General features: G+C 43.2%; 1 protein-coding gene across 3 annotated transcripts in view; it reads left to right on the forward strand.

Moving 5' to 3' along the window:
• The window catches only part of LOC112247946 (thrombospondin type-1 domain-containing protein 4), a 70392-nt gene that overhangs the window by 26299 nt on the left and 30846 nt on the right, over positions 1 to 13247 (forward strand). For all 3 annotated transcript variants that reach the window (XM_042305097.1, XM_042305095.1, XM_042305096.1), the window contains exon 5: positions 10082 to 10181. In XM_042305097.1, the coding sequence (XP_042161031.1) occupies positions 10082 to 10181 (100 nt within the window). The remainder of the gene's footprint in view (positions 1 to 10081; positions 10182 to 13247) is intronic.

The following is a 13247-nucleotide window of genomic DNA, read 5'->3' on the forward strand; positions in this document are numbered from 1 at the left end:
CCAGTCTATAGATCTACAGTGATTTGTATCTTTCACCACTCTATAGAACTACAGTGACTTGTATCTTTCACCAGTCTATAGAACTACAGTGACTTGTATCTTTCACCACTCTATAGAACTACAGTGACTTGTATCTTTCACCATCTTTCACCACTCTATAGAACTACAGTGACTTGAATCTTCCACCAGTCTATAGAACTACAGTGACTTGAATCTTCCACCAGTCTATAGAACTACAGTGACTTGAATCTTCCACCAGTCTATAGAACTACAGTGACTTGAATCTTCCACCAGTCTATAGAACTACAGTGACTTGAATCTTCCACCAGTCTATAGAACTACAGTGACTTGAATCTTCCACCAGTCTATAGAACTACAGTGACTTGAATCTTCCACCAGTCTATAGAACTACAGTGACTTGAATCTTCCACCAGTCTATAGAACTACAGTGACTTGAATCTTTCACCACTCTATAGAACTACGGTGACTTGTATCTTTCACCAGTCTATAGAACTACAGTGACTTATATCTTTCACCACTCTATAGATCTACAGTGATTTGTATCTTTCACCACTCTATAGAACTACAGTGACTTGTATCTTTCACAGTCTATAGAACTACAGTGACTTGTATCTTCCACCAGTCTATAGAACTACAGTGACTTGTATCTTTCACAGTCTATAGAACTACAGTGACTTGTATCTTCCACCAGTCTATAGAACTACAGTGACTTGTATCTTCCACCAGTCTATAGAACTACAGTGACTTGAATCTTCCACCAGTCTATAGAACTACAGTGACTTGAATCTTCCACCAGTCTATAGAACTACAGTGACTTGTATCTTCCACCAGTCTATAGAACTACAGTGACTTGTATCTTCCACCAGTCTATAGAACTACAGTGACTTGTATCTTCCACCAGTCTATAGAACTACAGTGACTTGTATCTTCCACCAGTCTATAGAACTACAGTGACTTGTATCTTCCACCAGTCTATAGAACTACAGTGACTTGAATCTTCCACCAGTCTATAGAACTACAGTGACTTGAATCTTCCACCAGTCTATAGAACTACAGTGACTTGAATCTTCCACCAGTCTATAGAACTACAGTGACTTGAATCTTCCACCAGTCTATAGAACTACAGTGACTTGTATCTTTCACCAGTCTATAGAACTACAGTGACTTGAATCTTTCACCAGTCTATAGAACTACAGTGACTTGTATCTTTCACCAGTCTATAGAACTACAGTGACTTGTATCTTTCACCAGTCTATAGAACTACAGTGACTTGAATCTTCCACCAGTCTATAGAACTACAGTGACTTGAATCTTCCACCAGTCTATAGAAGTATGTGAACCCTTTGGAAATACCTGGATTTCTGCATAAATTGGTCATAAATCATTTGATCTGATCTTCAGGTCACAACAATAGACAAACACAGTCTGCTTAAACTAATAACACACAAACAACTATATGTTTTCATGTCTTTATTGAACACACTGTGTAAACATTCACAGTGCAGGGTGGGGAAAGTATGTGAACCCTTGGATTTAATAACTGTTTGACCCTCCTTTGGCAGCAATAACCTCAACGAAATGTTTTCTGTGGTTGCGGATCAGACCTGCACAACGGTCAGGAGGAATTTTGGGCCATCCCTCTTTACAAAACTGTTTCAGTTCAGCAATATTCTTGGGATGTCTGGTGTGAACTGCTCTCTTGAGGTCATGCCACAGCATCTCAAGCGGGTTGAGCTTCAATTGGCGGACATTCTCCTGCAAAATGTCTTGATAAACTTGGGGATTCATTTTTCCGTCGATGATAGCAAGCTGTCCAGGCCCTGAAGCAGCCAGCAAAGCAGCCCCAAACCATGATGCTCCCTCCACCATACTTTACCGTTGGGATGAGGTTTTGATGTTTGTGTGCTGTGCCTTTTTTCTCCACACATAGTGTTGTGTGTTCCTTCCTTCCAAACAACTCAACTTTAGTTTCATCTCTCCACAGAATAATTTGCCAGTAGCGCTGTAAAACATCCAGATGCTCTTTTGCGAAATTCAGACGTGCAGCAATATTTTTTTGGGGCAGCAGTGGCTTCTTCCATGGTGTCCTACCATGAACACCATTCTTGTTTAGTGTTTTACGTATCGTAGACTCGTCAACAGAGATGTTAGCATGTTCCAGAGATTTCTGTAAGTCTTTAGCTGACACTCTAGGATCCTTCGTAACCTCATTGAGCATTCTGCACTGTGCTCTTGCAGTTATCCTTGCAGGACGGCCACTCCTAGGGAGAGTAGCAACAGTGCTGAACTTTCTCCATTTATAGACAATTTGTCTTACCATGGACTGATGAACATCAAGGCTTTTAGAGATACTTTTGTAACCCTTTCCAGCTTTATGCAAGTTAACAATTCTTCATCTTAGGTCTTCTGAGATCTCTTTTGTTCGAGGCATGGTTTACATCAGCCAATGCTTCTTATGAATAGAAAACTCAAATTTTACAAGTGTTGTTTTATAGGGAAAGGAAGCTCTAACCAAAATCTCCAATCTCGTCTCATTGATTGGACTCCAGGTTAGCTGAGTCCTGACTCCAATTAGCTGGAGAAGTCATTAGCCTAGGGGTTCACATACTTTTTCCCACCTACACTGTGAGTGTTTAAATTATGTATTCAATACAGACAAGAACAATACAATAATTTGTGTTATTAGTTTAAGCAGACTATTGTTTTGATGAAACTGTTTGTCTATTGTTGTGACCTAGATGAAGATCCGATCAAATTTGATGACCAATTGATGCAGAAATGCAGGTCACTCCAAAGGGTTCACATACTTTTCTTGCCACTGTGGACTTGTTGTGAGAAGATTCCGTAGTTCACTGAAGTTCTGTGTTATTCTAGGAATGTTTCTGTTCCATGTTTCTGACGTCTATAACAGTTGATTTATTACAGCCTTCTTCTTTCATTTCCCCATTGCTTCTCTTTCTCCTCTTTCTCCAGTTTCAATACTGTCACAAAACTCTCACTCTCTTTCTCTCCTCCCCCTGTCACTTTACCCCTCCCTTTTCCATCTATTCATTCACCCCCGTAGTCAGACTCTCCCAAGCAATGTAGATATAGAGAAACGTATAACCCTGCCTACACAAGCACGCAGGCAAACACACATACACACATACACACTCACACACACACACACAAACACACATACACACATACACACTCACACACAAACATACATACACACTCACACACATACAGTTAAAAGGAAAAAAAGATGCATTCCCTTACAATTCCACAGACCCTCTCTGCTGCTCATAAAACACAGTAGTACACACACATTCTACACATTGAATTTCTGTGCTCCCTCCCCCTCCCTCACTCCCTATTCAGTCACTTAGCCTCCCTCTGTTTCACACACACTAAACGCTATAAGAAGAGAACCATGTAACTCCTGCCTGCAGTGCCTAGACAATAACACATACATGACAACACACACTTTCTCTTTCTGACTGTTTCTCTAGCCTCCATCTATTCATTAGGCTCTTCTCCTCCAATCACTTTTCTTTACTGTTTTCCCTCACCTCTTGACCTTGTCCGCCTAACACAAACAGCCTCTCAGGGTGGTCTATTCACTGTTTACACACACACACACACACACACACACACACACACACACACACACACACACACACACACACACACACACACACTGGTCTAGTGTGTTTATGTCAAGCAGAAATATTTACAGCCATTACTAATCGCATTTTATGCACATCCTCAAGGGTTTTTAACACATGAATACGCACTGTACTGTAGACACACACACATTCGCACGCCCGCCTGCACACACAGACACACAAATACACGCGCACACACACACACACACACACACACACACACACACACACACACACACACTGAAGCACCCACAATCCATTGTGTGAACCTTTTGAACGTATTTTCCACACATTCTCTCATTGACATAAACAGTCACGGTTCTTTTTTTAAACTGGTGGTGTACGTGCGTATGTGTGTGAGTATGTATGTTCACTTGACTCTGTCCAGATGAGTAGAGTGTCTTTTTAAACTTTCCAGCTGTTGGTGACAGCTGTGTGACTGGAAGAAGGAGAGAGAGGGCGAGAGAACAAAAGAGAGAAGAGGGAGAGGAGAGAGAAAGAAAGAGTGAAGGAGAGAGAGGGTAAAAAGAGAGAAGGAGAGATGGGAAGAAATAGAGGAGAGCGAAGAAGATAGAGAGGAGAGAGAGAGAAGAAGATAGAGAGGAGAGGAGAGGAGAGGAGAGAAGAAGATAGTGAGGAGAGGAGAGAAGAAGATAGTGAGGAGAGAGAGAGAGAAGATAGTGAGGAGAGAGAGAAGAAGAGTGAGAAGAAGAGAGAGAGAGAAGATAGAGAGGAGAGAGAGAGAAGAAGATAGAGAGGAGAGAGAGAAGAAAGAGAGCAATGGAAAGGGGGAGACAGATAATAATAAGGTGTGTATATATATATATATATACATATATACATATATATATACATACACTACCGGTCAAAAGTTTTAGAACACCTACTTTCCTTCACTCTGCCCAAACCAGATGGGATGGCGTATCGCTGCAGAATGCTGTGGTAGCCATGCTGGTTAAGTGTGCCTTGATTAAATAAATCACAGACAGTGTCACCAGCAAAGCACCCCCACACCATCACACCTCCTCCTCCGTGGGAAATACACATGCGGAGATCATCCGTTCACCCACACCGCGTCTCACAAAGACACTGCGGTTCAAACCAAATATTTCCAATTTGGACTCCAGAACAAAGGACAAATTTGCACCGGTGTAATGTCCATTGCTCGTGTTTCTTGGCCCAAGCAAGTCTCTTCTTATTGGTGTCCTTCAGTGGTGGTTTCTTCCTTTCCTGTGGCGGTCCTCATGAGAGCCAGTTTCATCATACTTCATGGTTTTTGCGACTGCACTTGAAGAAACTTTCAAAGTTGGACTGCCGTGTCTCTTTGCTTATTTGAGCTGTTCTTTTTTTTCCAATTTCGTGGTATCTAATTGGTCGAGAGCTGTGCGTCCTCCAAAACACAACCCAACCAAGCTGCACTGCTTCTTGACACAAAGCCAGCCAGCCACACCAATGTGTCGGAGGAAACACAGTTCACCTGGCGACCGTGTCAGCGTGCACAGGAGTCGCTAGTGCCCCTAACCCAGACGACGCTCCGCCCCGCAGCTGGCTGCGACAGAGCCTATTTGAGCTGTTCTTGCCATAATATGGACTTGGTCTTTTACCAAATAGGGTTTTCTTCTGTATACCACCCCTACATTGTGACAACACAACTGATTGGATGAAACGCATTACGAAGGAAACAAATTCGACAAAGAAATTCCACTTTTAAGAAGGCACACCTGTTAATTGAAATGCATTCCAGGTAACTACCTCATGAAGCTGGTTGAGAGAATGCCAAGAGTGTGCAAAGCTGTCAAGACAAAGGGTGGCTATTTGAAGAATCTCATATAATATATATTTTGATTTGTTTAACGCTTTTTTGATTACTAAAGGATTCCGTATGTGTTATTTCATAGTTTTGATGTCTTCACTATTAGTCTACAATGTAGAAAATAGTACAAATAAAGAAAACCCCTTGAATAAGTATGTGTTCTAAAACTTTAGACCGGTAGTGTACAGTGGGGCAAAAAAGTATTTAGTCAGCCACCAATTGTGCAAGTTCTCCCACTTAAAAAGATGAGAGAGGCCTGTAATTTTCATCATAGGTACACTTCAACTATGACAGACAAAATGAGAAAAAAAATCCAGAAAATCACATTGTAGGATTTTTAATGAATTTATTTGCAAATTATGGTGGAAAATAAGTATTTGGTCAATAACAAAAGTTTCTCAATACTTTGTCTTTTACCCTTTGTTGGCAATGACAGAGGTCAAACGTTTTCTGTAAGTCTTCACAAGGTTTTCACACACTGTTGCTGGTATTTTGGCCCATTCCTCCATGCAGATCTCCATGCAGATACACCCTCAGAGAGTGGGGTCACAGGAAGGGAGAGACCGATGTAGACAGACCAAAAAGAGAGAAAAACACACACACACACACCGTGAAAGGAGAGGAGAGAGTCACAAAGGCTTACAGTATATACAATGTATGTGTGTGCGTGTTTGGAGAGTATTGATGAATTAATGCGAGCTGATCACATATCAAGAGCTGTGTGTGTGTGTCTGTCGGTGTGTGTGTGTGTGTGTGTCTGTCGGTGTGTGTGTGGTAATCTCTGAATATCCCAGCAGTAGGTTTATGATGTGCTCAACACAAAACACTACTATGAATATCCCAGCAGTAGGTTTATGATGTGCTCAACACAAAACACTACTATGAATATCCCAGCAGTAGGTTTATGATGTGCTCAACACAAAACACTACTATGAATATCCCAGCAGTAGGTTTATGATGTGCTCAACACAAAACACTACTATGAATATCCCAGCAGTAGGTTTATGTTGTGCTCAACACAAAACACTACTATGAATATCCCAGCAGTAGGTTTATGATGTGCTCAACACAAAACACTACTATGAATATCCCAGCAGTAGGTTTATGATGTGCTCAACACAAAACACTACTATGAATATCCCAGCAGTAGGTTTATGATGTGCTCAACACAAAACACTACTATGAATATCCCAGCAGTAGGTTTATGATGTGCTCAACACAAAACACTACTATGAATATCCCAGCAGTAGGTTTCTGATGTGCTCAACACAAAACACTACTATGAATATCCCAGCAGTAGGTTTATGATGTGCTCAACACAAAACACTACTATGAATATCCCAGCAGTAGGTTTATGATGTGCTCAACACAAAACACTACTATGAATATCCCAGCAGTAGGTTTATGCCTTTTGCATTGTCAGTGTTAAACTGTAGCCGGTTGTAAAAGATTACTGTAACAATGTATACCTACTCAAATACACAGGTTAAATAAATAAAAATCCATAAATAAACACACGAATGCAATACAGTAACAAAAACATTGTCATTCATTTAAAAAATGCAGTATTTTTGAACACTTGTGTTTTGTATGTAACACTTTCTGTACCCAACAGGAAAAAAACAGGAAAAACATTCAGTAAGATAAAGGGTTTTCTGTACAAAAATAAAAAATGAAAGTGGCTCATTCCTTCAAAACTCTAAAAACAAAGACAAAAACACATGCAAAAATGTTTAAAAAAAATAAAAAGGCATTAGGCTGCATCCTGCCTCCTATTTGGGTCTGGCCACAGCACCTCATCCACATCACAAGCGATGTTCTCCCTGGCTAAACAGCACCTCATCCACATCACAAGCGATGTTCTCCCTGGCTAAACAGCACCTCATCCACATCACAAGCGATGTTCTCCCTGGCTAAACAGCACCTCATCCACATCACAAGCGATGTTCTCCCTGGCTAAACAGCACCTCATCCACATCACAAGCGATGTTCTCCCTGGCTAAACAGCACCTCGTCCACATCACAAGCGACGTTCTCCCTGGCTAAACAGCACCTCATCTACATCACAAGCGATGTTCTCCTGGCTAAACAGCATCTTCTGGAGTGACGGATCCAGCCAGCAAAAGCCCCCACATCAACTTCACCACATGCATCCTCCATTGCCTGGAGAAGAGGCCTGTGAGGGGATGGCGGTCATACACCTTCCACCACCATCCCGAAAAAAACTATTCAATTGTGTTTAGGAATGGGGAATATGGTGGGAGGTATAGAACAAACTGTGGGTGGTCGATGAACCAGAGCAGCCCGGTGGAAACTCACGTTGTCCTAGATGACAACATACCTGGGCTGCTCTGCTCTGTGTCCAGGAATGTGATGAGAAGGGCGGTGTTGTAGGGACTAAGGTTGGCATGGTGATGGCTGATGCCTTGCTGGCTAACGGCTGCACACATGATGATATTCCCTCCACGCTGTCCAGGGACATTCACAATGGCACGGTGGCCAATAATGTTCCGTCCCCTTCTTTTGTCTAGGCTGAAGCCAGCCTCATCAATGGTTTATATAAACGTGCTGAATTGCAGCGGCATCCAGCGCCAAGATAATGTAATGGATTCAGTTGCACTGTAATACACGGTCCAATGTAGACAAGCCCACCTGGTGAATGTTATTGAATATTGTGTTGTCTGAATTGATGTGGTTCTGGATTTCTCCTAGTCTAATGGTATTGTTTGCCACCACCACGGTCTCCTGTTCTGGTGTGAACAGCCGGTGTCTTCTACCATGGCCTGGCCATCTCTCAGTTCTGGTGTGAACAGCCGGTGTCTTCTACCATGGCCTGACCGTCTCTCAGTTCTGCAGAAGATCCACAAATATGATATGATTGGTTACAGTAAGCTAAAATAATCTATTTTATTTCAATATCAAATGACATTACTGTAACGTTGGGTAACAATCACTGAGTAACATAGACCTCCTGGTATGTCGGACTGCAGTATACATAAAGAGCATAGTGTAGATGGTAGGTAACTTACCGGTTGTTATTTCTGAATGTACGGATGATAGATGCAACCGTGTAGCAGCTCAGGTTGAGCTGAACTCTCTGCCCAGCCTCCCTCATACTCAATCCATGGTTGAGCACATGGTCAACCAATGTGGCCCTGATCTCATCTGAGACATCCGTCCTCCTGCTCCCTCCTCGTCCTCCTCCTCCTCCTCCTCCTCCTTCTCCTTCTCCTCTAGGTCTTGATTCACCATTGACTTCCATTTTCCTCCAAAACAGGAGAGCTCATCTGTGGCCTTTTATAGTGCTAAAGCTCTGATTTCTAAGTGAACCATTCAGCAGTGTTTACACCTGTGAGGAGTGGGTGTTTCCAATTGGTGTATAGAGCTTGGCATTGTGATTGGAGTTGCTTTCCAAAGGGACTGAAGATAATTTCATTTTTAATGTTGAGCATAACATAGAGAAATGTGTGTAGTGTTTTGCAAAATCACTATGTGATTTAGAATTGAAAAGTGAAGCAGGAATTGTGCTTGCAATTTTACAGACTTGGTTTCAGGGATTGGGTACATGAGTTTCAGGTTTCGGTGATTGCGTTTCAAGTTCCAATTTTAGTGTGTAAACAATTGGGAAAAACAGTAATTCTGACTATTTTGAGGAAGTGTATACTGGCTACGGCGTCTCAAGACGGACAAACAGTACTATACGCAGTTTTTTCAGTACGAGAGCACCTTTGTTTGGTCCTCGGCTAGGTGAAGGCTGAACCGAAGCATGCCGACGGCTTCAGGCCTTTCTAGTATTAACACTGTGAGTAAGTACTGTCACTTAGTAACTGAACTCCTTCTGCCCTCTTTATTAGTGCTTTGTGTGTGTGTGTCCCTCTGGGGGTTAAAGTGATTTACAGGTAGTACTATGATCTTCACTGTTCCTCTATTGGAGAAATATATCAGGTGTGCAGGGTTAGACTCCAACTGTAGTTTCACTCTCCTCACTCCCTTTAGAATGCTCAAACTGTCTCCAGTTCTTCTCTATTGGCCTGACTCGCACGTGCATAAACACACTTACACACACTCAGATACACACTCAGACACACAGCTCAGTATTGGATAGAAAAGCTTGGTGGATTTATGTGTGTGTGGCTGATCCCAGAGAGTCTATTATTTCCATGTGCTGCTTAGTGCATCGGCCCACTGTCAGAGCGATCATGAGACAATGGTGTGTGTGTGTGTGTGTGTGTTTGTGTCTGACCAATACCTCTCTCCTATTTTATGCTTGCCCTCTTAATTTGTATGACCCTCTCTCATCTCTTCTTCTCTGTCGATTATATCTCTTCATTTTCCTCTCTCCCTTTTCTGTTTCTCCATCCACCTTGTGTACTGGCCAGCCTTAGGGTTGGGCATGATATTATAGCCTCAATTGTCAATACTTGGGATCTACAGTACTGACATGTATTTCTCCCTCCCTCCCTCCCTCCCTCCCTCCCTCCCTCCCTCCCTCCCTCCCTCCCTCCCTCCCTCCCTCCCTCCCTCCCTCCCTCCCTCCCTCCCTCCCTCCCTCCCTCCCTCCCTCCTCCCTCCCTCCCTCCCTCCCTCTGTCTGTCAGGTATGTGTAGGAGGTGCAGACTCCAGAGCAGAGCAGTGTGCTTCCTACAACAACCAGGAGTTTATGGGCAGACTGTACGACTGGGAACCTTTCACTGAGGGTAAGTTACACGCACACACACATTCACACACACAGACGTACAGACACACACACACATGCACAGACACTATATGATTGTTTAAGCCTGCCCAATCCACTGCAACTCACATTCTGATTGAGAGAGAGAGAGAGAGAGAGAGAGAGAGAGAGAGAGAGAGAGAGAGAGAGAGAGAGAGAGAGAGAGAGAGAGAGAGAGAGAGAGAGAGAGAGAGAGAGAGAGAGAGAGAGAGAGAGAGAGAGAGAGAGAGAGAGAGAGAGAGAGAGAGAGAGAGAGAGAGAGAGAGAGAGAGAGTGAGTGAGTGAGTGAGTGAGTGAGTGAGTGAGTGAGTGAGTGAGTGAGTGAGTGAGTGAGTGAGTGAGTGAGTGAGTGAGTGAGTGAGTGAGTGAGTGAGTGAGTGAGTGAGTGAGTGAGATCTATATACCCTTGTTCTCACAAAACATTCCCCCCTCTGTTTTTCCTCTCATTTGTCCAACATCCCTCGTTCACTTTCTTTCTCCTGCCAAGCTTCTCCTCCCATCACTGACTGAGCAGAGAGATTCCTACTGAGTGAGATAAAGACGGAGGGCAGGAGGGAGAGAGGGGACAGGGAGACAAGATTAAGGGAGAGTGTGTGTGTGCGTGCGCATGTGTATTTGTTGGACAGAATGAGAGAGTGTTGGAATGTGAGAGAGTGTTAGAATGTGTGTGAGTGAGTAGTTGTCTTTGTTTTAGGACCGAACTAGAGAGAGGGAGAGGGAGACAACTGTAAACAGAGATTTGGGGAAAGACAGAGAAAAGAAAAGAAAGAACGAGAGATGGGGAATCATAAACATACATAGGGATTAAGTGAGTGAAGGGAAAACAGGAATGGGGTGAGAGAGGAGGGAAAGAGAGACAGCTGTAGAATGATATCATCAAGAATTTGTCACTGTCCTGACAGATTAATGCATATGTGTGTGTTTCCGCGAGCCTGTGTGTGTGTGTGTCTGGGAAAACTACCATGTAAATTGTCCTGAGTGCTAGTGTGTGTGTGTGTAAATGTGACCGCTGTATCAGTTGGCAGTACAGCCCCTCTGCTGACAGAACTATGACATCATAGAGCTACATAGACCAGGAAGCGTAGAGCTATAAAACCACTGATCTATGAGACCAGAGATCTAGAACACAACACATAGCATGTTAGAGAGGCTGGAGGCAGCACAGGGCCTCAGTCTAGTACCTGTGTACTAGAGTGTGTTGCTGCTTAACAACAACAGAAGGCTTCTGGATTTTGACCCAACAACCCACTGGCTATTGGTCCTTCTCTCGAACCTGTAGGCTATCTGGCTCTATTGTTTCTCTGATTGAAGCCAGGAGTTTTTCCTCACCAATTGATTTTATTTAACCTTTATTTAACTAGGCAAGTCAGTTAAGAACAAATTCAAATTTACAATGACAGCCAGGACCAGTGGGTTACCTGCCTTGTTCAGGGGCAGAATGACAGATGTTTACCTTGTCAGCTTGGGGATTCGATCAAGCAACCTTTCGGTTACTGGTCCAACACTCTAACCACTAGGCTACCTGCTGCCCCAAATGACCTGACCTGATCTGATCTACAGTATGTAGACTGAGGCTGTATAGCTGTGATGAGAGAGAGTCATGGTTAGGGTAGGGCTGATCTATGTGGACTGAGGCTGTATATCTATGCTGAGAGAGAGTCATGGTTAGGGTAGGGCTGATCTATGTGGACTGAGGCTGTATAGCTGTGATGAGAGAGAGTCATGGTTAGGGTAGGGCTGATCTATGTGGACTGAGGCTGTATATCTATGCTGAGAGAGAGTCATGGTTAGGGTAGGGCTGATCTATGTGGACTGAGGCTGTATATCTATGCTGAGAGAGTCATGGTTAGGGTAGGGCTGATCTATGTGGACTGAGGCTGTATAGCTACGCTGAGAGTGAGTAATGGTCAGGGTAGGGCTGATCTATGTGGACTGAGGCTGTATATCTATGATCAGAGAGAGTCATGGTTAGGGTAGAGCTGATCTATGTGGACTGAGGCTGTATATCTATGATCAGAGAGAGTCATGGTCAGGGTAGGGCTGATCTATGTGGACTGAGGCTGTATATCTATGATCAGAGAGAGTCATGGTTAGGGTAGGGCTGATCTATGTGGACTGAGGCTGTATATCTATGATCAGAGAGAGTCATGGTTAGGGTAGGGCTGATCTATGTGGACTGAGCTTATATCTATGTTGAAAGATTCATGGTCAGGGTAGGACTGGAGAGACAAGCTGTCTGCACAAACAGACAAAGCCTTTCCCTGTGTGTGTGTGTGTGTGTGTGTGTTGGGCATGGGGGAGTATGTGTGTGTTGGGTATGGTGTGTGTGTGTGTGTGTGTGTGCACTGGAGATGTTGTGTGGGTAATATTACTAACATTACAAGACCATTAATCTCTCTGAAGTAAACAGAATTAAAGTGTTTGTCTAACAAGTGTCTAGAGGCTCCATGGACACGACTGGTGTGTGTGTGTGTGTGTGTGTGTGTGTGTGTGTGTGTGTGTGTGTGTGTGTGTGTGTGTGTGTGTGTGTGTGTGTGTGTGTTTGTGTGTGTGTGTGTGTGTGTGTGTGTGTGCAGCGTACATATATTTACAGGTGTATATACAGTATGTCCCTTTGCCAATAGACCACTACACTCACTTCCTCTGTGTACATACTGGATGTCTGTGTTTACTAACGGCTGTTCCTGCTCCACACAACTGAACTCAACATACAGGATATTAACACAGACTATATACTGTACCTGACCCTTAAACTAACTTGTAGTGTCAATCAATTATGCTCATGTAAATAGTTATTGTTGATATCACTACATGCTAGCTACACAGTGATTTATTTCATTTCCTTGCAGAATTCAGTCATGACAACAATTCATAGCACTACTAACATGGTGTTCATTCCATGCACAAAAACATCAACAGTAGAGCATCCCATGACATGTATAGTAAATCAAATCAAATCCAATCCAATTTTATTTGTCACATACACATGGTTAGCAGATGTTAATGTGAGTGTAGCGAAATGCTTGTGCTTCTAGTTCCGACAATGCAG

The sequence above is a fragment of the Oncorhynchus tshawytscha genome, linkage group LG23 (genome assembly GCF_018296145.1).
Source record: "Oncorhynchus tshawytscha isolate Ot180627B linkage group LG23, Otsh_v2.0, whole genome shotgun sequence".
NCBI lineage: Eukaryota > Metazoa > Chordata > Actinopteri > Salmoniformes > Salmonidae > Oncorhynchus > Oncorhynchus tshawytscha.